Raw genomic sequence first — 27,598 nt, forward strand, 5'->3', positions numbered from 1 at the left:
CTCAGGTCCTTCAATGTATGCAGCAAGATGCTACACATTTTTTACCAGTCTGTAGTCGAAAGTGCAATTTTCTATGCAGCCATCTGCTGGGGGAGCAGCATTAGAGCCAAAGACTCCAAAAAGCTTAACAAGCTTATCAGGAAGGCTGGTCCTGTACTGGGTTTTGCTCTGGAGTCCCTAGAGCTGGTTATTGAGCAGAGAATTTTGCACAAGCTGCTCAACGTAATGGACAATACCACACACCCGTTACACGACCTGCTGATTAAACAGCAAAGTGCCTTTAGTGGAAGGTTCCGCCAACTTCGCTGCAACAAAGAGCGCTATAGGAAGTCATTTCTGCCCACAGCGGTGGCAACCTATAATAACTCTCACTGGTGCAAGAGAAGGACTCAGAACCTATAACACCCACGAAAGACAATTAAACTTACAATTTGCACAGGGTACTGTTTTTATTTTTTATTTAAAAATTTCAAATTGCACAACGTCTGTAACTGCACCTTCAGCCCCCCCCCCCCCCCCCCCTTTTAGTTTCTTTTGTTCTTGTCCTGTTAGATGTTTTTATATTATATTATTATTTTTTATATTATTATATTTTATTTTTTCATATATGTATATTTTTAGATTTTATATCTATATTTTTAGATTTTATATCTTACTTGTATTTACATTTGTACTAATTTTTTGATTCTTTATTTACCTCATTGTAATGTCACTGTGTGATGTTTTTTGTCATAATTGTTATTGCTGCTGCGACACCACAATTTCCCTTCGGGGATTAATAAAGTACTCAATCAATCAATCAATCAATCAACTGACGTTGAGTTTTACGTTGAGGTACCACTGTAGTTCTATTCTTGGCCTATACAGACTGAGATTTTTCCAGATTCCCTGAATCTTTTATATGCAAATATTATGAACAGTAGATGGTGAAAGACCTAAATTATTTGTGATTTTATTTGAGAAATTTTATTTTTGAACTAATTGACATTTCTCTAATAGGGTTTAGCACAGTAAGTGTTGCTCCACAACCTATGGCTGCTTCTGCTTGTACAGACTGAGCCTGTGAAGGATTCTCCTTTTATACCCAATCAAGATTCCCTTACCTGTTACCAATTCACCTGCTTATTGTGGAATGTTTTAAAACACTGTAACTTAACAATTATCTATCAACTGTTCACACTAACTTTGCTTCTATCCCCCCCCTTTGAGTGTGTTGCATTCTACATTTGTATTTCCAAACTACAATGAAGTTGAGCAGTGAAAACATTAGAAATATTTTCTTTCTACTTTTATCAGTTAAATTAAAATTTAAGTTAATTAACAAATCACAAATTATTCTTTTAATTGCATTTTACAAAATGTTCCAATTTTTCTGGAAATGGGATTTAAATTTAGAGAAGTCTTTCAGATATGTTAAAATGCAAATAAAATATATAGTACCGATTTGAAATAAAGTAGTAACATGTAAACAGGTATTTAATTGCAAACAGCACAAAGATGAGACATTTAATATTTTAAATGATCAACTTTTTTAATTTTTGTAATTATACTATGCTAATTCCTATTCTAATACCTGTAGCACCTTCTAAAAATTAGGGCACTGGAAATCCAGGACTGATAAATAACAAGGGAAGTCATCATGATATATAAAGATCGTTAAAGAAAAGCTGAAGAAGCAAGTGTGGGTCTATGTTCTGCATAAAAGAACATTCCAATGGATTAGGAAAAAATGTCAACAATTAATTGTGGGGATTTTACTATATCTACAGTTCACGACATCATATTGAAAAAATAGGAGAATCTAATCCAGAGAAATTTCCATGCAAACAGCAAGACCGAAAACCAATAGCAAATACCTGTGACCTTTGATTTTTCACTGTTATGAATATGAACACATGGGCTAGTGAATATCCCTGTCAGTAAACAGTTTGTTGCTGCATCACAATTGCCTAACCTTACAAATTATCTATGTACTGACTGGATACAAATACCCACAGATACACTCCAATATATTGTGAAAATTCTTCCCAGAGAAAAGGAGGCTGTTGTAGACATGGGGGTGAGGTCCACATAAAATACTGCTATCTTGTATTGTATTTTATCTGAATGCATATATGTCTAAAGGTAAACGTAAAGTGCATTGCGTGACTTTGTAACATTGAGAAACATGAGCAAATTTCATTGATACTGACAAGTAGACAAAAAATAGCTTAATAAAATATTAATGACCCTCATGCTGTTTTAACACATTTAATGCTGCATAGAGATGCTCCATGTTCAAAATATATTGAAACCTGATTCATTTAAGTAAGACTTTAACTAATGTAAATGTTGTGAATTCCACAAAATCTGTTTTTTTCCACAATGCTCAAGCATACAGATGAGATTAACTGTATGATAACAGGTCTGTTAAGCCTTCAGAGAAGGCTAGTCAAATTAATCAAAAAGATACATAGGAAAAGATGATGTAACAATGCTCTGTCCTGTTGCAGGCAATGCAACAATGCAAGTTACAAAGTGAAAACATTGGATTTTCTTTCCATTTTACTTTCTTGTAGTAAAATAAAGGTTTAAGAAGATTAACAAATCACAGTTATGTTTTTATTACATATAAAATGTCCTAACTTTTCTGGAAATGGAGTTTGTGATTGTGCTGGTATATATGTTGATTAATATTATTAGTAACTGGTTGTGCCACCTTTGGCACACACACACTTAAAGCAATTTATAGTAGCTCCAGTTAGCCTGACTGTATGTCTTTGGACTTGTGGGAGGAAACCAGAGCACCTGAATAATTGTACAAAATGACTTACAGTGGTGTTCAAAATAATAGCAGTCCAACACCATTAACTTGATAAATCACTGTTTTTAGTAGAAATGCTATTTCTACATAGCAAAAAATTTACTTGAAAGTGTAGTAGAATAATGAAAACAAAACAAACCCAACAATAACCCAACATGCATGCCGCTCATTCTGAGTAATAGAAGCATTGATTGAAAGGGGGTTGTTCAAAATAATAGCAGTGAGGAGTTCAATTGGTGAAGTCATTCATTCTGCAAAAGAACAGGTGTCAATTTTGGCCCTTATTTAAGGTAGGAGGGTGGCAAATGTTGCACAGGTTGGTCATAGCGCATTTCCTTCTGAAATACTGGGTAAAATGGGTTGTTCCAGACATTGTTCTGATGAACAGCGTACTTTGATTAAAAAGTTGATTTTCGAGGGAAAAAACATACAGAGAAGTGCAGCAAATGATAGGCTGCTCAGCTAAAATGATCTCAAATGCCTTAAAGTGACAACCAAAACCTGAAAGACGCGGAAGGAAGCGTGGAACTACTGTTTGAATGGATCAAAGAATAGCCAGAATGGCAAAGGTTCAGCCAGTGATCACCTCCAGAAAGATCAAGGAACATCTGAAGTTACCAGTGAGTACAGAAGATGATTAAGTGAAGCCAATTTACCAGCAAGAACTCCTTGCAAAGTCCCGTTGTTAAGAAAAAGGCATGTCCTGAATGGGTTCAAATTTCCCAAAGAACACATTGACTGGTCCAAAGAGAAATGGCTCAACATTTTGTGGACTGGTGAAAGCAAAATTGTTCTTTTTGGGTCAAGTGGCCATAGACAGTATGACAGACGACCCCTGAGCACTGAATTCAAGCCAAAGTACACTGTGAAGACAGTAAAGCACGGTGGTACAAAACTATAATATGAGGATGTTTTTCATACCATGGTGTTACGTCTATTTATCACATACGAGGGATCATGGATCAGTTTAAACTTATCAGAATACTTGAGGAGATCGTGTTGCCCTATGTCGAAGAAGAAATGCCCTTAAAATGGGTGTTTCAACATGACAATGACCCAAAACATCTTGGTTACAGACAAACAAGATTGAGGTAATAGAGTGGCCAGCCCAATCCCCTGACTTCAATCCCAGAGAGAACTTGTGGGCTGACGTCTGAAACACGTTTTTTTGAGGCAAAACCCAAAATTGCAGAAGAACTGTGGAATGTAGTCTAATCATCCTGGACTGGAATACCTGTTCAGAGGAGCCAGAAGTTGGTCGACTCCATGCAACACAGATCTTGGAAACAATTGTTATGCCACTAAATATTAGTTCAGTAATTTAAAGTAAAGTGAAACCTCAAACATTTTCAGTTTATAGATACATTTTTTGAGTTTTTAAAGAAAAATGCTGGCACTGCTATTATTTTGAACAGCCTAATATTCATTTTTCTTAACTTTCTGTAAAGGATTAACACAAACTGGCTAAATGTTGTTAATGTTTTGATTTATAATTAAAAGTGTAGTATTTTCAGTGCATTTGCATTTATGGAAATAAAAGTTATTATAATGATTTTGTGCTTTATTCACTTTTTTAAAATCACTGCTATTTTTTTTAACACTACTGTAGGTCTCAAACTATTAAAATCATGTCTGTTCCCTGCCATTTGTACGGTGGCCGAGAAGTGCAAAACAAATTTACATTTCAGAAAACAAAATTACAAAAAAACAAAAACAAATTTACAACAAAAGCAAAAACAAATTTACAAGTGCTCGGGTACCCAGTGTTTGTAAATTTGTTTTGGCATATGTAAAAGTGTTTCAGCACTTGTAAATTTATTTTCGGCATATGTAATTTTGTTTTCTAAAATGTATATTTGTTTTGCACTTCCCGGCCGCACATTTCTGACGGAAAAGGCAGGGACAATAACACCGGAAGTGCGTCTTGCTTACCTGCTGTCAATCAAACTGTTTCTCAGCGGTAAAGTGAACGGAGTTTGTGATGGTGACGATAAACAAGGTTTTGTCTAGTTTGTGGAAATCATTTTATCCAGTTGACCCGCTATTGTTTTTCTTGTGGAAAGTTTTGTGCAGATGTTTAGACGTGGTGTGTGCATCTCTATTTACCGTCCGCTCTTCTAAACATCTAAGGAATTCCCACAAGAACAACAAAAGCGAAATAATGAAAATAATTAACACAAAATGGACAAAACATTGTTTATTAGGGACGGAACATTTGATACCGAGGCTTTAAAACTTGTTTCACTTTTGTAACACTGGACTCAGTGTATCGGAGCTTATATTAAAGCAGCAGCATGTGCGGGACTGATGAAGCTTTGGTGCTGTGTTTTATCTCACTCACTATATAAGAGACAATCAAACCAGGGTTACCAACCATCCCGTAACATACACAATCCTGCTTTATCTGGAGACTAAACGCCGCGTTCAGTATTGAACTGATACAGGACGCTTTGTTCCGTATTTTTATCAATGGGAGACTGAGGGAATTATATTAAGTAGTGTTCACTTTTATTCTTAGTAACGGTGTGTGTGCGCTGCTTATAGCAGCAGGGGGGGACCTTACACAGTCATGAGAACAAAGGTTTTATTTATGGTGTTTAAAATTTATTATTTTCATTCTTTATAAAAAGTCAGAACCATATTTTAGGCAAAACAACGCACTCCGCCCACTGTGCTACACATACAGCGGTGTATTAAACAGGTTATGTCACGTTACTAAGAATAAAAGTGAACACTACTTAATATAATGAATTAAGCAGCAGTTTCCTTCTGTTTTATACACCACACCGTCTCCCATTGATAAAAATACGGAACAAAGCGTCCTGTATAAGTTCAGTACTGAACGCGGTGTTTGGTCTCCAGATAAAGAAGGATTGTGTATGTTACAGGACGGTGGGTAACCCTGGTTTGATTGTCTCTTATATAGTGAGTGAGATAAAACACAGCACCAAAGCTTCATCAGTCCCGCACATGCTGCTGCTTTAATATAAGCTCCGATACACTGAGTCCAGTGTTACAAAAGTGAAACAAGTTTTAAAGCCTCGGTATCAAATGTTCCGTCCCTAATAAACAATGTTTTGTCCATTTTGTGTTAATTATTTTCATTATTTCGCTTTTGTTGTTCTTGTGGGAATTCCTTAGATGTTTAGAAGAGCGGACGGTAAATAGAGATGCACACGCCACGTCTAAACATCTGCACAAAACTTTCCACAAGAAAAACAATAGCGGGTCAACTGGATAAAATGATTTCCACAAACTAGACAAAACCTTGTTTATCGTCACCATCACAAACTCCGTTCACTTTATCGCTGAGAAACAGTTTGATTGACAGCAGGTAAGCAAGACGCACTTCCGGTGTTATTGTCCCTGCCTTTTCCGTCAGAAATGTGCGGCCGGGAAGTGCAAAACAAATATACATTTTAGAAAACAAAATTACATATGCCGAAAATAAATTTACAAGTGCTGAAACACTTTTACATATGCCAAAACAAATTTACAAACACTGGGTACCCGAGCACTTGTAAATTTGTTTTTGCTTTTGTTGTAAATTTGTTTTTGTTTTTTTGTAATTTTGTTTTCTGAAATGTAAATTTGTTTTGCACTTCTCGGCCACCGTACATTTGGAAACAAAAACATTGTCAGTAAGTATGTTTAATAACCTTATTAGCATTAACATAAAAGATCTTGATAAAAACAATAATAGAGTGAAGTAATGGCTACTAAACATTAGAACACTTGTCTAAAGCCGTAACTGTAAATTAAATTACAGTATCACAAATAACTGTAAATGTAAACTGTCTAAATGCAATTTATCTAACTAAAATATGGACTAGTTGTAACAGGATGGGTTGAGGTGAAGCCCCACCTGCAAGAATGAAAAGAATTTAGGCCAAAGGTACTAACAAAAAAGAAGACAATCACAAACAGCAAAAAGCAAATAGGCCAAAATAGCAAAAAGAAAGTTATAAATTAAAGACACAAAGACATCCATGGCCTGCAATGAAGAAAGTGAACAGAATAGGGCTAAGACAGAACTAAGAATTGGTTGTCACAGGCTGCTCTGGCCATCTATGACAACTCTTTTAGAACCAGCCTGCACAAGCAATGCATGAGCAGCACCCCAACCCTACCAATTGATGCTGCTCGAACATAACGTGAATTTAAAGGTGGTGTTCGCCCTGGAATCGGGATGTCACACTACCTCTGGAACAATCCACTCTCCAAGGAAGTTCCATCATGTGGTCCAGAAATGCTGTGACTCTGAGTGAGTTCCCAAAAAGAGATACATGTGCTGGCAGTGCATGCCAGAGGAACACTGCTCTGTAGCAAGCACAGTAACGTAGCTTCAGAGGAAAAGCAAGTTTGCAGGAGCTGGCAAGTCTGAGAGGGAAATTAATGATTAATGCAAACAAGTTTAAATAATACCCTATACGGTACGCATTATTATGTGTATTGGTAAAAAAATGTGGGGTACAATTACTCCCTGCCATCATAGAACCCTTGCTTACTATAATAAATATATTACCTGGCTGTGTGCCCAAATCATTTAAATGTGCTGGCAGTAACCCCAATTAAGAAACCCAATCTTGGTCTATATTTGCTGTCTAATTAAAGGACAATATTAAAGCCTCTTTTCCCCGAAAATAATAAAAAAAAATCAATTTTCCAGCAGTTTTGCTCTGCACAGAAATAAAATTCATGAATGTTTCAGTCATGAATGTTTCAGTCAGGATTTATACCCAACCATAGTTCTGAAACTACATTAATTAGGATAGTAAATTATCTAATAATGTTCTCTAATAATAAATCTGTCTTCAATCTTTTTATTGTACTATTAGATCTTAGTGAAGCATTTAATGCTGTAGATCATTATATTTTACCATCTATGAAAGACAATACATTTGTTAAAGGACTGGCACTTTCTTAATTTAAATCCTCTCTGACTGACAACTTCCAATTTATTTATGTATTCATTATAAATGCTAAGAAACTACAAAAGTAAAGTAAGGTGTTCCACAGGAGTCATTGCTGGGACCTCTATTTTTTACCGTCCACATGCTAGTATCAGGAAAAAATATTCATAAACAAGGCATCAGTTTCCACGGTTATGCAGATGACAGTTTTATCAGCCAAACCCAACATTATTAACACAATAAAGGACTGGATGTCATGTAACAATAAAAGCAAATTTCATAATTTAACAAACACCTAGCAGACAATGTATTATTTTTAGAAAACCCACAACAAACTCAACAATAGAAGTGTTTTTAATCAAAGAATCATTTTTTTCTTGTCACAGAATTTCTAATCTAAAAAGAACGATTGCAGATATAATAAAATCCTAAAACAGTTATGGCATACACCTTTTACAAATGTACAAAAAATTCTAATGTATAGAAAAGGGGACAAAAAACTTTGCTATCAGAAAGATTAGAAAAGAAAGAAAAACGGTTTAAGAAACATTTGTTAACGTAATGTTAGTACTGGTCTCTTTTTCCTTTTGCTCCCTTCTTTTTGTGATCAGACCTGATGCAAAAGCATACAGAAAAGGGTTTACACAACAGTTAATAACAGCAACAGTTTTGGTTAAATCCCCAGTCACTGTACGGAAAGATTTCAGTCGAGCATAGACATCTGGAAAAGATGACTGCGTTAGAATAGTAACAACATCGATTACATTGATGATATGTACAGGAGTCCAGAAAATAAAGAAGGCAGTGACAATACTGATAACAAGCATTCTCATTCTTCTCTTTCTTTTCTCAGCCGTTTGGCCTTTTTGAAGCTTTGTCATGTTGATCCAGCAGTATGATACCAGTATAGTAGAGAAAGGCAAGACAAATCCAAGCATGACCTCAAAAAGAAGAGCTGTAACTTTACCAGACACTGACTTCACAGTCCTCTGGCATCTTGGAGATCCCCTCTTGAACTGAACATCTTGAGTAAAAAGAATGGGCAGTGCAAAAAGTAGGGCTAAACTCCAGAGCCCAATAAGCAATACACACCTGCGATTCTTTTGCAGTCTTTCCAGTTGATGACGATAAGGGACTAGTGTCCGAACAGTATAGTAATGGTGCACAGCCATCATAGTCACAGTCAACACACTAGCATACATAGCAGAGTAGATCAGATACTTCAAGATCCTGCAGGCCCAAATGCCAAAGGTCCATCCATACAGAAGACTGTAGGCTACAACAGGAGCCAATGCAAGGACCAAAAAATCAGATATAGCCAGGTTTAGCATTAGCTTCACGGTAAAACTCAGACGCTGGTTCCACTGACGAGAGATCATGTTGATCACAGCAATGTTGCCTGCCCAACCCACCAAGCAGCACAAGCCGAGTAACACAGTAATGCCTACTGGTTTGTAGCTCACCATACTAGTGGTCTGGTTAGAATTGGGCACAGAGGTTGAATTGTAGTTCGGATGCTCCATGGCCAAGTAATTACAGAGAAAATAATGTACAGAAGTTGTTCAATTCAACACTTGCTTTCTCTGGAAATTCAAGATACTGTATGCAAGTACTGCATGCATAGTACTGATAACTTAAACAACCCTCGCTATTTAAACCCCGCCTTTCTGATGTTTACAGAGTATGTTAAAAGATGAACAAGGTATCTGGGTACTTGCTTAACAGTTTCAGTGGCAGGAAAGCGGTTTCACTCAAAGTTTCCAACCTCACTTCCTCTTTTGAATCATTATATTTCTGCATTAAAGTACTTACAACACGTGGTCTGAACTTAATCCAAGTCATAATAGTAGACAAACAAATTTGCCTAAATTATGACATAAATTATTGTAGTATTTGTAGTGAGTAAACACTCACAGATCAGACGGCAAAACTTATAAACTTAGTGCAACCTTTTTAACAGCAATAGCAGTTCCTGCTGCAATGGCATTTCTCGTATCAAACTTGCATAATAGTAAGGTCATGTCCTCTTATGGTCATGTCACAGCATCCTAACTGGATTAAATATGGGTATTCCAAAGCTTATAAAAATACTTATGTTGATCTGTGTGTGTTTTGGTTTACTGTCTTGGTTTTTATTCATAGTTTATGTGATGGACTTCTGTGATATCCTCATTTCTCCTATAAATGCTTTAGGTAGAGCCTAAAAGCTCATGAACCACTGGTTTATGAAATATTTACATGCTCTCATTTAAGCATTTAAATCATCCAGAGGTCAATAACTTGCAAAATCTGACTCCAATTCAATATGCCACATTAACAATACTTATATAAATTATTATATAGAATTTAGTTTTTGCATATTTGCCTTTTCACTTTAAATTAAATTTCAGGTCTGCAACACATTCCAAAAAAAGTTGGGACAGTAAAGCATTTACCACTTTGTAATGTTGCCATTCCTTTTCACCACACTTAAAAGATGTTTTGGCACCGAAGATACCAAGTGATTTAGTGTTTCAGCTTTTATTTTGTCCCATTCTTCCTCCAAACACGTCTTAAGATGTGCAACAGTACGGGGTCGTCATTGTCGCATTTTTTGTTTCAAAATTCTCCACACATTCTCTGTTGGGGACAGATCAGGACACATTCTTTGCAGGCAGGCCAGTCCAGTACCCGTACCCTCTTCTTCCTCAGCCATGCGTTTGTAATGTGTGCAGCATGTGGTTTTGTGTCTTGTTGAAAAATGCGTGAACGTCCCTGGAAAAGATGACGTCTTGAAGGCAGCATATGTTGCGCTAAGATCTCAATGTACTTTTCTGCATTAATGCTGTCATCACAGAAGTGTAAATGACCTTTGCCAAGGGCACTGACACAGCCCCATACCATGACAGACCCTGGCTTTTAGACTTGTTGCTGATAACAGTCTGGATGGTCCTTTTCGTCTTTGATCCGGAGCACAGTGTCCATTTTTTCCAAAAAAGACCTGGAATGCTGATTCATCTGACCACAATACACATTTCTACTGTGTGATGGTCCATCCTAGATGCCTCCAAGCCCAGAGAAGTCAACGCAGCTTCTGGACATGGTTAACATAAGGCTTATTTTTTGCACAGTAAAGTTTTAAGTGGATTTTGTGCATGTAACTCTGTATTATAGAGCTTAACAAAGGTTTGCCAAAGTAATCCCTCACCCATGTGGTTATATCAGCTATTGTTGAGTGGCGGTTCTTGATGCAGTGCCATCTGAGGGATGGAAGATCACGGGCGTTCAGCTTAAGCTTGCACCCTTGGCCTTTACACACTGAAATTCCTCCCGATTCCTTGAATAGTTTAATGATATTATGCACTGTAGAGGGAGAAATATGCAAATCCCTTCTAATCTTTCTTTGAGGTTCATTGTTTTTAAACATTTCAGTAATTTTTTCATGCATTTGTGGATAAACTGGAGATCCTCTGATCATCTTTGCTCATCAAAGACTCAGCCTTTCCTGGATGCTGCTTTTGTAGCAAACTATGATTACAATCACCTGTTGACATCACCTGTTTGGAATCACATCATTATTAAGTTTTTTCACCTCATTACTAGCCCTAAATTGCCCCGTCCCAACTTTTTTTGAAGTGTGTTGCAGACCTGAAATGCAGGAATGAAGGTATATTAATAAATGAAATGAAGTTGAGCAGACAAAACATGAAATATCTTGGGTGCAAACTGTCTGCAATCAAATAAAAATCAAAGTAAATGTAAGAAACACTATCTGATTTGGGGTTGTAATAAAACACAGAGTTTCTTACATTTACTTTGACTTTTATTTAATTGCAGACAGGGTGAACCTGAGATATTTCATGTTTTGTCTGGTCAACTTTATTTCATTTATTAATAAACATCCATTCCTGCATTTCAGGCCTGCAACACATTCCAAAAAAGTTGGGACAGTAAAGCATCTACCACTTATTTGCGCTACATTTTTGTGCTCACGTTAATGCCTGAGGAGGTTTATTAAGTCAACACCGCACTGGTGACTTGTATGCACTATGCACCTCAGCACTCGGTAACCAAGCTGGGTAATTTTGTTTGCTAGTTTGTGGCTGAGTCACTGTGGTTTCCTTCCACTTTCATAATAACACTCACGGTCGATTGCTGAATATATATACACATGGGAAAATTTCACAGACTGACTGGTTGTAACGATAGCATCCTATTACAGAACTACACTCAAATTCAGTAAGCGCTTTACACACTTGTGGCAACTGGACTGAATGAAATCCCTGAATTCATTGATTAAGGGGTGCATCCCGATACTTTTGTCCTTATAGTTTATGTCAACTTAAAGTTTGTTTCTGCAATATTAGTATTTAATAATTACTTTCTATAGAAGACTCTCATGTGCTTGGCCAGTTTCCTGTCATTTCATGTCAATTTCTTGACAAACAGAAACAGAAAGAGAAACATCCTAGGTCATCATGACCATCAACAAATCATTTAACTAAGGACTTAAGCAAACACCAACCTGACTATGTACATGACTGAAAAAATAATACAAAAACAAAAGCAATTCAAGCCACTTTGTGTAAGAATGTCAAAGAAATGATTTAAATGCAACAGTTACAAGGCTATTATGCTTTGTTGGAATTACAGCACACAAACTGCTTATAATCTGAGCAGAAAAGTTCCAGTAGTCTTAACAGACATGCTGCCACTTAGCTGGGGACTCTTAAATTATGTTACAAACTATTTGTTATCATAAAAATCTTCCACGAAGGTCATTTCTGTATAATAGTTCATTATAATTCAGTTTTGTATATGTTCATTCCATGACCAGTTACAGTCATTGAGACGAAAGGCATCAGATAATTCATTGTAACAAAATCACCATCTACATTTGTTTGTTGTTCAGAGGGTTTGTCTGACCTAGATCTAGTTTGACAGTATCTTTTTTGATGGCCTTAATAAAGCTTTTTTTGTTCAGTAAGTGTGTTGTAAGGTAATATGATGCATAAGATCAAAAATTTTTTATCATGCCCTCTTATTTTAATGAAATTGATTTCTAAGGCACTTTGCTATGGTAGTGTAGGGTTTGGGAGGCAGCTTTTGTAAAGTCATTAAAATGACCAATTCAAATAAAATCATAACTGCAGAAATGAGATGTGAGCAGATTGTTAATGTGCATGATAATGCTGTTACATGTATTCGTTGTGGCAGTTTACCGATTATGTTAAGTATAAATGTTTGTTTGTTTAATTCTTAACATCATGTCAGCTACGGCTATTGTCATGGCTGGATAGTAGATTTAGTCTTTAAACGTCCAGTAAGGGGTCGATTTGCTTTTTTTTCTTTCTGTATGTATAGTGGTTAGAGTGTATGTGTGACTATAAGGGTGTAGAGTTAGTTTTTTCATAAGTTATATGATGTTTTTAAGTGCTAGTGCTTCCAGGAATGTAAGCAGTTTTTTCCCTTGTAGTTGTCTGAATGGTAGAATAGAGAATGTGTTTGATGGAAGTTCTTGATCCACAGAGGGGGGCAAGTGGGGGTCTGGTTTCCTTTTAGTAGGTAGGTATGGGTCAATTTGGTGTGTCCTATGCAGCATCTTGTGTAAATAATTTGTTCCCATCGTTTTTTGGGATATTGAGCTCTATCTGTTTTTATGGTAGGTGAATCTCGTAGTGTTTGTTGGTGGTACATATATGTTTCCCAATCTTTTTGCTGGTTATCTTGGATGTTGTCTAAGGCTAGTTGTATGGCTCGAGCCTCTGCTGTGAAGATGGAGCAGTGGTTTGGAATTTTGATTCCTAGGCTAAACTGGCCGATTGCTATGGCAGAAGTGACTCCTTGATTTGTCTTGGACCCGTCTGTGTAGATGGGAATGTGAGAGGTAAGTCTATTTTTAATTTCCATGAAATGTTGCTTATATAGTAGTGGGTTAGTTGATTCTTTTTTGTGAGGTCCAGGATAAGTATAAATGTAAAAGTTAACCAAGCGAAATTTTGACAGTGCCCATTCTGTTTTTTCATACAGTAGTCATATTCGATTCTCCACTCTTTAACAATTTTAGAAAATCAGACCATTTCTTATTGCAGTTTATTATAAAAATGAATGGCAAACATTAAAAATTTAAAAGAAAAACAAAAAACAAAAACAGGATATTTACCAAAGTCACTGCATACACTCCTTAATGAACATAAAAGTCAAAGTCTAGCTATTTCAGCTATTTAAGACTAAAATTACAATGCAGTTGTGAAGACACAATGTAGATGGACAAAAAACCCAAAACAATTCTATTTCAAAACGAGGCTTAGGGGAAGGGGGTCATTTCCTTCTGTTTACAGGGTGGTGACCACCTTCTCTAATCCACTCATCTATGACGTGTTTTGACTGCACTCACAGAGACAGCCTTGCAGTCTGTGTGCTCATCAGTTGTAGATGAAGTTAAACCTGTATAGCATGGAGAAACAGTTGGAACTATTAGTGATAGGTCAAGCACATGGACAGAAGTGCATCACTTCAAATGTAAAAAAAAAATGCCACCAAATGTTTTAAAAACAGTTAAGATATGGTTTTAAATAATCAAGCATTATTTGTCTGAATAATTAAATATCTAAATGGGGTACATGATAAAAAATGCCAGATTCCTTTACACATTTTGTACCAAGCATGGTCTGCCATTAGCGGATTTATAATTTCTCATTTTCAAAATTTCTGAAAGGGAATCATATTTAAGTGTGAGAAACACAACTACATTGCAAATATAGGGCAAGTCGTTACTATGGAGCATATACTGCAGATAAATAAATAAATCGTCAGCCTATAAGCTATGTGATTAACTTACCTACATAAAATTGCTATTGTCTGGCTCTTATTACATAAATCACAGGCAATAAAATTTTATAAAATAAAACATTAAAACCTGGCAAATTAGATTGTAAAAAAGCTTAATGGCATGCTTAAATGGCTAAGATGACTAGGCTTCCATCAAGCCAGGCCGCCATTGTAAATATAAGCAGTTCTTAATGACTTGCCTGGTTAAATAAAGGTTAAATAAATAAAATAAAAAAGCTGCTATTACTAATTTAACATTAACAAACACTTATTGCTAAACAGGTGTTTAAAATCAATTATTAAAAGTAAGTTATTTACTTCTATCTTTTTAAGGCAACAGTTTACGGAAGACTGTATTTTGTTCCAATAAAAAATTACGGCTGTGCACAAAACCATGCAAATAAAGACATGACTCAGAATAAAACCTGACCTGAACCCTGTTAAACACTTTTAACCCTATAACGCCAAGCGTATCATATTTGATACATGAGTTTTAGAAACCTCTACATCATCAGTACTCTTAATAAATTTTTTTTTTTTTTTGTATTTCACAGTAGATCAAAAACACACTCCAATTTTTGGGTAATGTTTTGGTGGTTCAGGCTTTAAAGGGTTAAATTAAACTTAGAACTTTACTTGCGAGCCAAGCTTTCTTATCCAACATCAGTGCCTTTCTTTACAATTAATCCTTTGAATAGGCACTTCCACAGATAAGCTGCAAAATGTTTTGGAAAGCCTATCCTTAAGACTGGCGGCTGATATGGTTTCAAAATGGAATGTCCAACAAGTCCATGGTCAGATGCCCTAATTCCACTAGCAGTTAAGTGTATATATTAATATTCTTTAATTAATATCATGCTAGCCCACCATCCTTGGGATTCAGATTTGAACTGACTATGTTTGATAGAAGGGAAATGGACAAAGCCCAGCAAAGGATTGACGCCCTGTCCATGGTGTTCCAGCTTTGCACCCAGTGTTTCCAGTTGGAAACGGACCGTTTTAATCTATACAGTTATAATTGTCCATCTATTTCTAGAAGTAAATCTGAATTACACCAGAACAGACCATTTATTAGTCTTTATCTAATATTATATATTATATATTAGATACATCGATAATGTCAACTGTTCATAACAAACCTTTATAATATCCCACCTGCTCAGTAGTTGAGGGAGGCTGGATATAATAGGTCCATACCCAGGAGCATTGTCATAAAGCTCAAACAAGGGGGCTGCTACCAGCTTGTAGTTCTTCGGTACAGCAAACAATGCTGCAAACGACCGCACATTCATTACAAACGCTATATTAGTACATTTTAAAATGATTTTTAAATCATTATTTCGGGTCTTACCTTTCTCCTGTAGTTGGACCAAGAAAAGCTTCTTATGTTCCTTGGGCTTAGTGGTGTGGGCTGGAATGTAGGGGTACTACAGATATCCAACACAAATGCAAAAATAAAGACATGACTTTCTCATACTGTAAATGTAATCCATATAAAACAATAATTTTCCAGATAGGGCCTTAGTGCTCTTAATATTCACTTGTGTCATGTAGGACTTGGGGACAGATAACAAACCTGTGGTGGTTCAAAATTTGGTCTCCACCAGTTTCCAATGCAGTCATCAATAACCCATTCCTGCTTCACTCCATCTTGACGTCCCAAAATCTAGCCGAAGCACAAATTATTCAGTGAACTCAACTGGTGCATTACAAAGACAATTCGTTGCTTAAATAAAGACAACCTGCAGCCAGTGTTTTCTAAAACAGTTGTTGTGACAAACAGAGACTAACACTGTGTCTGAAATCGCATACTTCCATACTGAACAGTACGCGAGAGTGGGTAGTGTGTCCGAATACGTAGTATTCATTAAACAGTTTGCGAAAAGAGCCCGGATGACCTATTGCACGGGCAGCTATTTTTGAGTATGCAAACACAGCACACTTGCAGGCCGATAATTAATCTCATAATTTGCGATGTGATGCCATGCATCACGTGATGCTGGTAAGATGGCGGACGTAGTACGTCTGTGGTTGTGTGCATACTGCACACTTGCTTACTGAAAGAGCGTACTGCTTTACCGGCCGAGCAGTGCGTACTGCCTTAAATTTAGTACGTACTGTTTAAGTATGCGATTTCGAACACAGCCCAAGAAATAGTTCCCCATAACAAAAATCTGTTATGTACAGGAAGTTTATATTAAAACTGCTTATTGTCAGAAAGAAAACTTTAGAGAAAGCAATACCTCAGTCATCAGTCGCTTTAAGCCCTCTACCTCATCCTCTGCTGGGTTTAACTCTCCTCCAGGGCTGGGGGGGGATAAAGAATTGAACAGTGATGCTTCTAATGTTCTCTTTCTTTATCTTAGTGTTGCATTACTATATTTGGTATTCAAGTAAGACATAGGTCTTTTAAAATTAAATAATATAAATAAAAAAACATTTTGGATTAGTGATTGTAAGTATACCAGCATCAATGTGACAATTTTCTCATAATACATACTAGGAATACAAATGCTGCCAATTTCTTTTAGTCAATAATCAACAAGCATATAGAGCCACATTACAATATAAAACACAGGGCAAAGTTTAATTTTCACAAGTTTATAATTTAGTTAAACAGCTAAAGTTAGTGTAAATTAAAGTCAGTGTGTGAGAGGGTCAGTCATGATAGGGACAGTGGTAGCCTAGTGGGTAGAGCTTTGGGTCATCAATCAAAAGGTTCAGAGTTGAATCCCAGCTCTGCCATTCAGCCACTACAGGATCCTTGAGCAAGGCCCTTAACCCTGTCTGCACCTACGCTCTGACCCCAGCTTCCAAATAAGCTGGGATATGCGAAAAAAGAATGTCCTTGTACTGCACACCTGTATATGTATATATGACAAATAAAGCCATTCTATGATCCTAGAATGGAGGGATGGTAGGTTGCAGCCAATCACCATTTTAGCAGAGCAAATAATGCATTCCAGTCTGCTTTTGTCCTTGGCAGTAGCAGTGGCATACCAGATGGTGAAGGAGGAGGTCGGTGTGGACTCAGTGGCGTCAGTGTAGAAATGCTTAATCATCGATGCTGGCAAATTAAACTTATTAAGTTGCCATAGAAAGTACAAAGCTGTGCTGATAGAGGTGATGTTCTGCTCCCACTTGGTGCCCAAGAAGCAAAAGAAATTCAGTGTCAAGTGGGTAGTCACCAGGGTAAAGGAAGTAACTGGGCCTGCATATTTTCCAAAGTGTACGACCATCTCCACTGTCATCTGAGCATTTAGCGCCAGGTTGTTTTGGCTGCACCAGGATACAAGTTAACTATTTAATACTGTATTTGTAGCTTAGGGGGACTGTTATTATTTATTAACTGCAATAACCCTGACAGAACTGTACAAACCTTAATGTTCTCTGATTGTCAGGTTTTGATATTGGCACAATAATAAGTATAATACGAGTATTAGTGCTCTTCCAAAATAAATCACATCCTAAACCGGATTTTAGTAAACTTGGTAAACATTGCTGACTTACAGCTTAAAGAATGTAGTTCCCAGTTGCAGCAGTAGGACATGGGGCAGTCTGTGTTCATGTACGATGAGCACTCCCTCCACCGTTCGCCTCATTCCGATCTTCTCAAACTCTTCCCGCATGCGCTGGAACCTGGCGGCCACCGAGCTGTCTTTTTCATAGAGAGGCTCTTTTGTGCCGAATGTGTAATTAGTTAAGGGATATCTAGGTGGAATAAAACAAAAAGTAATACACAGCATGAAAGGCAGGGACTTAAATCAATTCCAAAACAGGTCAATATTCTGATTTCAAATATTGAGAAATGTAAGTAGATTTCAAAATGCAGAAAACAAAGACAAACAAAACAGTACAATGTCAACACAAAACTGGTTGAGTACAACTATGCAACATTACCAGAAGACTACATGACTATGTGGTACACCAAATGATAACTGGCATATTGCAACAGTTACCAGAAATGTACAGACAGGACCTGATAGTCTGACAGTAACAATATTAGTCATGGTTTATGACACAAGAGTTAACCACAAGCTTCTTTGAAAATAATTTGAAATGCATTTTGTGTTCATATGAATTGTAAGGTATTAGGTTATGCCCTTTCTTCAATAGACATAGTGCCAATGTGGCTCGGTTTTCATCTTATCAGACCAGAGATATCGTGCCACTTTGACATAGTGGCCTGGTTTATTGATGGCAGCAGAGTGGGTATGTCAGCACAGCACTCTAAAGCTCTTTCAGAGTGACCATTGTGTTCTTTCATACCTATCCAGCGCCCTTCTTGGCCAGATTCCCAATCTAACCATAGTTAACTAGAGAAAAGTTCAAGGTTGTGCCAAGCTTCTTCCATTTTAAAATTAAAGCCACTATCATGCTGGAAATGCCCAATGCCTTAGATATTGGTATACGTATATCCTTGCACTGATCTAGTTCTTGCCCCCAAACTGACTGCTTTGTCTTTATAGACCCAGGTGTGCCTTTCCAAACTATATATAGACTGGTGCATACTGTAGTGTGCAGTACAGACTGGGGCATTCTGTAGTATGCAGTATAGACTGGTGCATTCTGTAGTATGCAGTATAGACTGGTGCATTCTGTAGTATGCAGTATAGACTGGTGCATTCTGTAGTATGCAGTATAGACTGGTGCATACTAGGGATGGGCGATTTTACCAAAAATTCTCGATTATGATTTCTTTGTTGTATAGACTGTATAGACTGGTGCATACAGACTGGTGTATATAGACTGGTGTATACTGTAGTATGCAGTACAGACTGGTGCATACAGACTGGTGTATATAGACTGGTGTATACTGAAGTATGCAGTATAGACTGGTGCATACAGACTGGTGTATACTGTAGTATGTAGTATAGACTGGTGCATACAGACTGGTGCATACAGACTGGTGTATACTGAAGTATGCAGTATAGACTGGTGCATACAGACTGGTGTATACTGTAGTATGTAGTATAGACTGGTGCATACAGATTGGTGTATATAGACTGGTGTATACTGAAGTATGCAGTATAGACTGGTGCATACAGACTGGTGTATACTGTAGTATGTAGTATAGACTGGTGCATACAGACTGGTGTATACTGAAGTATGCAGTATAGACTGGTGCATACAGACTGGTGTATACTGTAGTATGTAGTATAGACTGGTGCATACAGACTGGTGCATACAGATTGGTGTATATAGACTGGTGTATACTGAAGTATGCAGTATAGACTGGTGCATACAGACTGGTGTATACTGTAGTATGCAGTACAGACTGGTGCATACAGACTGGTGTATATAGACTGGTGTATACTGAAGTATGCAGTATAGACTGGTGCATACAGACTGGTGTATACTGTAGTATGCAGTACAGACTGGTGCATACTGTAGTGTGCAGTATAAACGGGAGCATATAGACTGGTGTATACTGTAGTATGCAGTATAGACTGGTGCATATAGACTGGTGTATACTGTAGTATGCAGTATAGACTGGTGCATACAGACTGGTGTATACTGTAGTATGCAGTATAGACTGGTGCATACAGACTGGTGTATACTGTAGTATGCAGTATAAACGGGAGCATATAGACTGGTGCATACTGTAGTATGCAGTATAGACTGGTGCATACTGTAGTGTGCAGTATAAACGGGAGCATATAGACTGGTGTATACTGTAGTATGCAGTATAGACTGGTGCATATAGACTGGTGTATACTGTAGTATGCAGTATAGACTGGTGTATACTGTAGTATGCAGTACAGACTGGTGTATACTGTAGTATGCATTATAAACGGGAGCATACAGACTGGTGCATACATACTGGTGTATACTGTAGTAGATAAACTGACAAACGCAAATACTAAATAAATAACAAATACACTCGCTAGAGCAGTACAGTGAATGCTGGATAGCATGTTGGGCTAATTGCTATGCTAAGCTTGTGGTCTTAGTTAACCAGTAACAATGAAGTAGTTCGCACACAGAAACTTGAGAAAGCAATAATAAGATCTGTACAGAATCCAGCACACATTTCCAGTCTGCCTGAATAATAAAGCGGGTTAAGTTTACTCACAGGTTAATGGTTCTCTCCAGTGTGAGCGGTTTGGCGGGGGAAGTGATGTATTTATTACCAAACTGATTTACTCCACGCGGCCAGCCAGTAGATGAGCGATTCGGAGGAACCACTGACATTATTTCTACTATAAACAAATGATTTAAATACAACTAACCAGAGTTCTGACTGCTTTATTCACAATTCAATACAACAAAACGAGTAAGCTACTAAACGAGACAAAACACTGCCGTTTGTCGTAAAACCATATCCGGTGACTGTGTATGTCAGTTCCTACATTACGACAATGTGCCATGGTTTACGTTAGCCAACTCCATGGAAACAGAGAGTTGGGCTGTGTTCAAAATGGCTTCTAGATGTACGCTGCCATTCTAACATGTGTAACACGCTTACTGACTTAAGGTGTGTTATAAAACGGATAGTTCCGGTCCTAAAATCTGATTGGCTGAGCCGCGTTCGAAGCCGTTGTAAAATCCCCGATAAACGCACACCTATGACCACCTCACATCATTCCATATTAATACGCCACTGAATAGAAAAATTTAATGTTATTTTCGCCCTCATGTTGCCTAGCAACACTGTTAATCGAACTATTTTGCGTCGCGGAAGAATACTTTATTGTAAGTTTATACACAATAAATACATTTATGAATTAAACATTGTTGTATTTATTATATTTTATGTTGACCGCCGTTTTATAAAAGCAATAAGCCACTCGAGACCGTGCATTACTGTTATGATTTTAGCACGGGGAAAGAAGTTTTAGGCACTCCGCTTCGCGTCGTGCCAAAAACGTCATCCCCGTGCTAAAATCACAGTAATGCACGGCCTCTCGTGGCTTATTGCTTTATTAAATGAGGGAGAGCTGCTCAAAACACTGCACTAGTATATTCTGTCTACTACATACTGCATCAGTGACCAGTACATACATACTACATACTGACCACTACACGTTGCACCAGTTAATAGTACATGAGTCATTCTACTGTACTGTATAATTTGGGGTACATTCCATGTCCAATGATAATAATTATATGTATTTTAACTATTTTCTTTAAAAATGTCATATTTTACATATTAATGGAAAACATGTTGTAATATCACAAAAACATTATGTGCATCCTATTCTTCATTTAGCTTGAAATTTGTCATGATGTTCCTAAATGAACAGTTTTTGCTGTGTCTGTTTTTTAAGTTGAGGGTGCCTTGGTTTTAAAATAATGAATAAAATCATTAAGGGCAACAACATCTATTTTATTATTTATTTTAAAACTTTAAATACTAAAGAAAAATAATATTTTTTAAATTGAGTTTCTCTTTTAAATAATTTAAATATCTTTATTTATTAATGTCCGCAAAAGTTCTGTCATCTATGTTACTAACAGAACTCCACTCAGTAACTCAAAAATGGTTTGTTCTAAAACTATGTGACCAGCATTACATTATATAATTTTTCTCTGTGGAGGGTATATTGAACAAACTGTGGTGAATGTCCTCTTATTTTTTGTAAATATTTTATCTATAATAGAACATTGTCAATGAGTATATTAATTGACCGTCAACTATGTTACATACATTGTTATGGTTACAATTTTTTTATAATTTTAATTCAAATGTACAGTATGTTCAAATTAGACATTATTCTGTTCAAGAAATGACATGTGGTCAGCCAGGCAAGGTCTACCACTGAAGTTATGGGTCAAAATAGGGAAATTGTCAACTATGTTACCTGTCAACTAAGTTACCTAGTAGTCTACATCTACTGTCCCTTTAAAATAAAAATAAAAAAAATTAATGTTTAAGCTTTGCAAATAGTGGATATGTTACACTAAAGGAATATATTAACTTAAACCACTGATTGTTCTATTGAGAGAGAACATTGTTTTTGTACTTTTTTGGTGATGTGAAATGTACCCCAAATTATAGAATGACCCACATGTGACAGCAGGATATACACACATACACCGATCAGCCATAACATTAAAACCACCTCCTTGTTTCTACACTCACTGTCCATTTTATCAGCTCCACTTACTTACCATGTAGAAGCACTTTATAGTTCTACAATTACTGACTGTAGTCCATCTGTTTCTCTGCACGCTTTGTTAGCCCCCTTTCATGCTGTTCTTCAATGGTCAGGACTCTCTCAGTACCACTACAGAGCAGGTATTATTTGGGTGGTGGATCATTCTCAGCACTGCAGTGACACTGACATGGTGGTGGTGTGTTAGTGTGTGTTGTGCTGGTATGAGTGGATAAGACACAGCAATGCTGATGGAGTTTTTAAACACCTCACTGTCACTGCTGGACTGAGAATAGTCCACAAACCCTGTGGGCAGCGTCCTGTGACCACTGATGAAGATCTAGAAGATGACCAACTCAAACAGCAGCAATAGATGATCGATCGTCTCTGACTTTACATCTCCAAGGTGGACCAATTAGGTAGGAGTGTCTAATAGAGTGGACAGTGAGTGGACACGGTATTTAAAAACTCTAGCAGCGCTGCTGTGTCCGATCCACCCATACCAGCACAACACACACTAACACACCACCACCATGTCAGTGTCACTGCAGTGCTGAGAATCATCCACCACCTAAATAATACCTGTTCTGTGGTGGTCCTGTGGGGGTCCTGACTACTGAAGAACAGAGTAAAAGCAGGTTAAAAGGTATGTAGAGAAACAGATGGACTACAGTCAGTAATTGTAGAACTACAAAGTGCTTCTATATGGTAAGTGGAGCTGATAAAATGGACAGTGAGTGTAGAAACAAGGAGGTGGTTTTATTGTTATGGCTGATCAGTGTATATAAATTGCATCAGCATATACTGCAAACAGTATGATACATGCTATAAGTATATACTGAATACCTCACCAGTATGAAATTTAGACAACATGGTGTATACCCATGGCTGGATTACTGACCGGGCCAGTGGGGCCAGCGCCCAGGGGCCCTTGAGGTCAGGGGGCCCCGGGGGGGCCCTGGCCCAAAACATTTTGCGATGCCTATCAACATTTATGATATAATATATTTTTATTTCCGAGGGCCCTCCATTTTAAGGATCCTCTGACTATTAGGGACTTTGACCCCAGGGCCTCTTGGGGCCCCTAGCCATGCTTTTGGGGCCCCTAGCCATGCTTTTGGGCCCTAGCCATGCTTTTGGGGGCCCTAGCCATGCTTTTGGGCCCCTTATGAAAATGGATGAGGCGTTGTGGCACTGCTCTGACTTCGACTTCTGGCTATTAGGGGTCCTAGGAAAGAGGGGGGCATATTTTTAGAGGGCCCTGGTTATGAGAGCCCCTACCAGGGGGCCCTAGAGAAGAGCAGGGCATACCATTAGAGGGCCCTTGATCACTTCCATAGAAGTCGTTTACCATGGCTCCTTGACTTTCTAGGGACCTACAAATTGCCAGGCAAGCTACCATATTTCATAACAGACGTTTTGTTGCAAATATGCGATTCAGGCCCTTACTTAATGTTTCTGAATTTGTATTGTTTCAAAATTATTATGCTCAATTTCTCTTAAGCGCAGAGACACAAATTAATTTAGCAATTTAGCAATTATTTAAATTTAAGACAAGCAAAACTCTTTGCCCAGGGGCCCAGACTATCCTTAATCCGTCCTTGTGTATACCACTATTACATACTGCAAAATGCACTGATTTATACTTATTGGGGTGACCACATTTTGGTTTTCAAGAGGACACTTGGTCCAGAGGATCAGGTCATGCATTCTGCTTCCCAAGGATCCTGACTGAGACAAAAACACAGGTTTTCTTTCAGTAATTCAACTGTGAATTTTCATTTGTGCTTGGGCATTTTCAATAGAAGTGCAAAAACACGCAAAGAATAGCGTGTGCAGACTACAAAAGCCAACATTTTTGATATATACATCACTTTGCACCAAACTTCAGGTAAAAAAGATTTGTCAATGCCAGAACACAGGTAACTTTCTTGATCGTACATTAAGCTGTAAAAAGATTGCACTGCATGAAACATCATGCTACTGTTAAATATAGCCACATGGGCTAATGAGTGCTTTCAGAAAACAGTTAACACACATCACTTAACAAAGTCCACCACTGCATCAGTGTGGCTTTGATGCACTGCATCTGCTTGAGTGGCCTACCTGTAGACCAAATTGGTCTCCTATCGAAAGAGGACACGAGGAGGACAATCAGACAACAGCTTTTAAACAGCTAATGTATCAAGCAAGAATAGGTACAAAATATATTTGCAAAACTGCAACAGTTAGTGTCTTCATTTTCCAAATGAATATAAAGTGTAATTAAAAGAAAAAGTGCTATAACACAGTGGTAAACATGTCTGTTTCATCTTTTTTAAATGTGTTGCAGGCATCAAATTTTAAATTTGTTTATACTAGGGCTGTCACGCGACTAAAAATTTTAATCGAGATTAATCGCAATTGAAGAACCAAATTAATCGAGATTAATTGCAATTAATCGCGTGCAAAAATAACAAAGCACTATTTGAACAGTTATACACATTTTTATTGCAAGAACATGTTTACCAATAAAAAATTATGATAAAATTTTTAAATCTAAATTATTTTTTAGAAAGCCAGCCAATGCCTATATAGAGTTGTTAACAGCTACCCATCTTTCAGCCAGTTATTTATTTAAAATGTCTGTTCACATTAGTGAGCAAAAGTGAGGATTTTTCCTGTTCATAACCCTGCCACTGAAAACAGGCGCTCATAATATGAACCATTTCTAGATGCAACACCAGTGGCGTAACTAGGAGCTCATGGGCCCCAGTGCAAAAAATAATTTTGGGCTCCATCAACAAATTGCATATACTGATAGCTGATCAGAATGAATTAAGTCACTCAGAAGTTACACTTCAAGTCCAAATTCCTGCCTCTGGTATTTTTAATGCACAGTTTTAGTTATTTTAATTTTACTTAACGAAAATATTGTAAGACAATAGTAATTACCTGGCGAGTGCAGCCAATGGGGGGGGGGGGGATGGCAGTGAGGTGAGCGGTTGAGTTAATGTCATGGACCGGTCAAACTGGAAAAGACCGGTGTTATCTCTATACAGTATAAACACAATATTGCTGTGTTAAAGCAGCGCAAATGAAAACAAAGACACATATTTACGTGGCACAAACACAGCTCAATAAAAATAGTTTGATTAAAAATTTTAATCTCAATACATTTTTTTAATCACGATTAAAATTTTAACATGTTAATCGCGTTAATTAACTCAATTAACGACTGCCCTAGTTTATACCTACAACAGACAATCACACTGATTAGAGGCTATGTTGGCAAAGATTTTCCTCCAATCTGATTGTATTAATTCTGGTAATAGATTAAGACTGAGGTGTTTATATGTACACTTTATTTAATCTGATGAAAATCTACGATTACATACCCACTACAAGTAATCTGTAGGAGCAGCAGTATGTTATCTGAGTTTTCAGTTGGTGTGTTTGTGTTTTTAATTGCTTTAAAATTACGGCAAATTCAGGAAAATAAGGCCAATGTACATGCACAGAACAGACTTTCCGATGGGAATAGTAATGGGATACTGGTGTTTACATGATCATTTTTTTATTTAACAGATTATTCAAAGGATTACCCACTTCATTCAAATTGGCCTAAGTCGGACTAGTGTACTCCGACTGAGGTGTATACATGGACATACAGTATATTTTTGTAAACATGACCACTGAAAACAAATGAACAAATCACAAATTCCTTTACAGATTTCCCCAGTGCACAAAGTGAGATCCATCAAGATATGGTTTGATGACCTGGCCTGCAAAAAGACCTGACCTTAACAGAATAACTTTAGAAATAATTAGAATGTTAATTGCAAGGTAAGATTCTGATGGAGCAGTGTCTCCACACTTAAACTATCACTACCATATTTGACTGTAGATATAACATTAGGTAATTGACAGTGAGATTTGGATTAATGTGTCTGTGGCACACTATCCCAGGCCTTCTTAGGATCTTTAATCATAAGCATTCTTTTTTGGTTACTTGAAATGCCCATTAAAAGCACAAACTTATCAAACTAGGGCAACAAGCTAAAGTATTTAAAGCAAGCTTATTTTCACAAGTACCACCAAGCAAATGTATCAGCGCATTAAATCAACAGAATACATACAGTGTATCACAAAAGTGAGTACACCCCTCACATTTCTGCAGATATTTAAGTATATCTTTTCATGGGACAACACTGACAAAATGACACTTTGACACAATGAAAAGTAGTCTGTGTGCAGCTTATATAACAGTGTAAATTTATTCTTCCCTCAAAATAACTCAATATACAGCCATTAATGTCTAAACCACCGGCAACAAAAGTGAGTACACCCCTAAGAGACTACACCCCTAAATGTCCAAATTGAGCACTGCTTGTCATTTTCCCTCCAAAATGTCATGTGACTCGTTAGTGTTACTAGGTCTCAGGTGTGCATAGGGAGCAGGTGCGTTCAATTTAGTAGTACAGCTCTCACACTCTCTCATACTGGTCACTGAAAGTTCCAACATGGCACCTCATGGCAAAGAACTCTCTGAGGATCTTAAAAGACGAATTGTTGCGCTACATGAAGATGGCCAAGGCTACAAGAAGATTGCCAACACCCTGAAACTGAGCTGCAGCACAGTGGCCAAGATCATCCAGCGTTTTAAAAGAGCAGGGTCCACTCAGAACAGACCTCGCGTCGGTCGTCCAAAGAAGCTGAGTGCACGTGCTCAGCATCACATCCAACTGCTGTCTTTGAAAGATAGGCGCAGGAGTGCTGTCAGCATTGCTGCAGAGATTGAAAAGGTGGGGGGTCAGCCTGTCAGTGCTCAGACCATACGCCGCACACTACATCAAATTGGTCTGCATGGCCGTCACCCCAGAAGGAAGCCTCTTCTGAAGTCTCTACACAAGAAAGCCCGCAAACAGTTTGCTGAAGACATGTCAACAAAGGACATGGATTACTGGAACCATGTCCTATGGTCTGATGAGACC

General features: G+C 37.5%; 2 protein-coding genes across 3 annotated transcripts; both read right to left on the reverse strand.

Annotated features, from left to right (window-relative positions):
• Window positions 1-8,255: 8,255 nt before the first annotated feature.
• On the reverse strand, window positions 8,256-9,239 carry LOC134323547 (leukotriene B4 receptor 1-like). The gene has a single exon (XM_063005088.1). It carries the CDS (start codon window positions 9,237-9,239, stop codon window positions 8,256-8,258), a length of 984 nt encoding a protein of 327 aa, XP_062861158.1.
• A 4,541-nt stretch (window positions 9,240-13,780) lies between these two features.
• nudt21 (nudix hydrolase 21) lies at window positions 13,781-20,825 on the reverse strand. Of its 2 annotated transcripts, none has more exons than XM_063004537.1 (7): window positions 20,603-20,825; window positions 18,037-18,237; window positions 16,770-16,833; window positions 16,103-16,192; window positions 15,878-15,953; window positions 15,682-15,796; window positions 13,781-14,142 (listed from the first exon to the last, which is right to left on the reverse strand). In XM_063004537.1, the coding sequence occupies exons 1-7, from the start codon at window positions 20,719-20,721 to the stop codon at window positions 14,121-14,123; spliced, it is 687 nt and encodes a 228-aa protein (XP_062860607.1). In that variant the 5' UTR covers window positions 20,722-20,825; the 3' UTR covers window positions 13,781-14,120. The 2 variants fall into 2 exon arrangements, with proteins under 2 accessions (XP_062860607.1, XP_062860608.1); XM_063004538.1 differs by having other exon boundaries at window positions 15,666-15,796.
• Between the last annotated feature and the right edge of the window lie 6,773 nt (window positions 20,826-27,598).

Source organism: Trichomycterus rosablanca, chromosome 11 (genome assembly GCF_030014385.1).
Source record: "Trichomycterus rosablanca isolate fTriRos1 chromosome 11, fTriRos1.hap1, whole genome shotgun sequence".
In the NCBI taxonomy this organism is placed as follows: Eukaryota; Metazoa; Chordata; class Actinopteri; order Siluriformes; family Trichomycteridae; genus Trichomycterus; species Trichomycterus rosablanca.

Bases quoted from the DNA above. Each gene is read 5' to 3' on its own strand.
- LOC134323547 (XM_063005088.1), bottom strand. From the start codon at position 9,239: ATGGAGCATCCGAACTACAATTCAACCTCTGTGCCCAATTCTAACCAG.
- nudt21 (XM_063004537.1), bottom strand. From the start codon at position 20,721: ATGTCAGTGGTTCCTCCGAATCGCTCATCTACTGGCTGGCCGCGTGGA. The intron at 18,238-20,602 runs GTGAGTAAACTT...TATTCCACCTAG, and splicing joins CTGGAGAGAACCATTAACCT to ATATCCCTTAACTAATTACA. The intron at 16,834-18,036 runs GTAAGTCAGCAA...ATCCCCCCCCAG, and splicing joins GGAACTACATTCTTTAAGCT to CCCTGGAGGAGAGTTAAACC.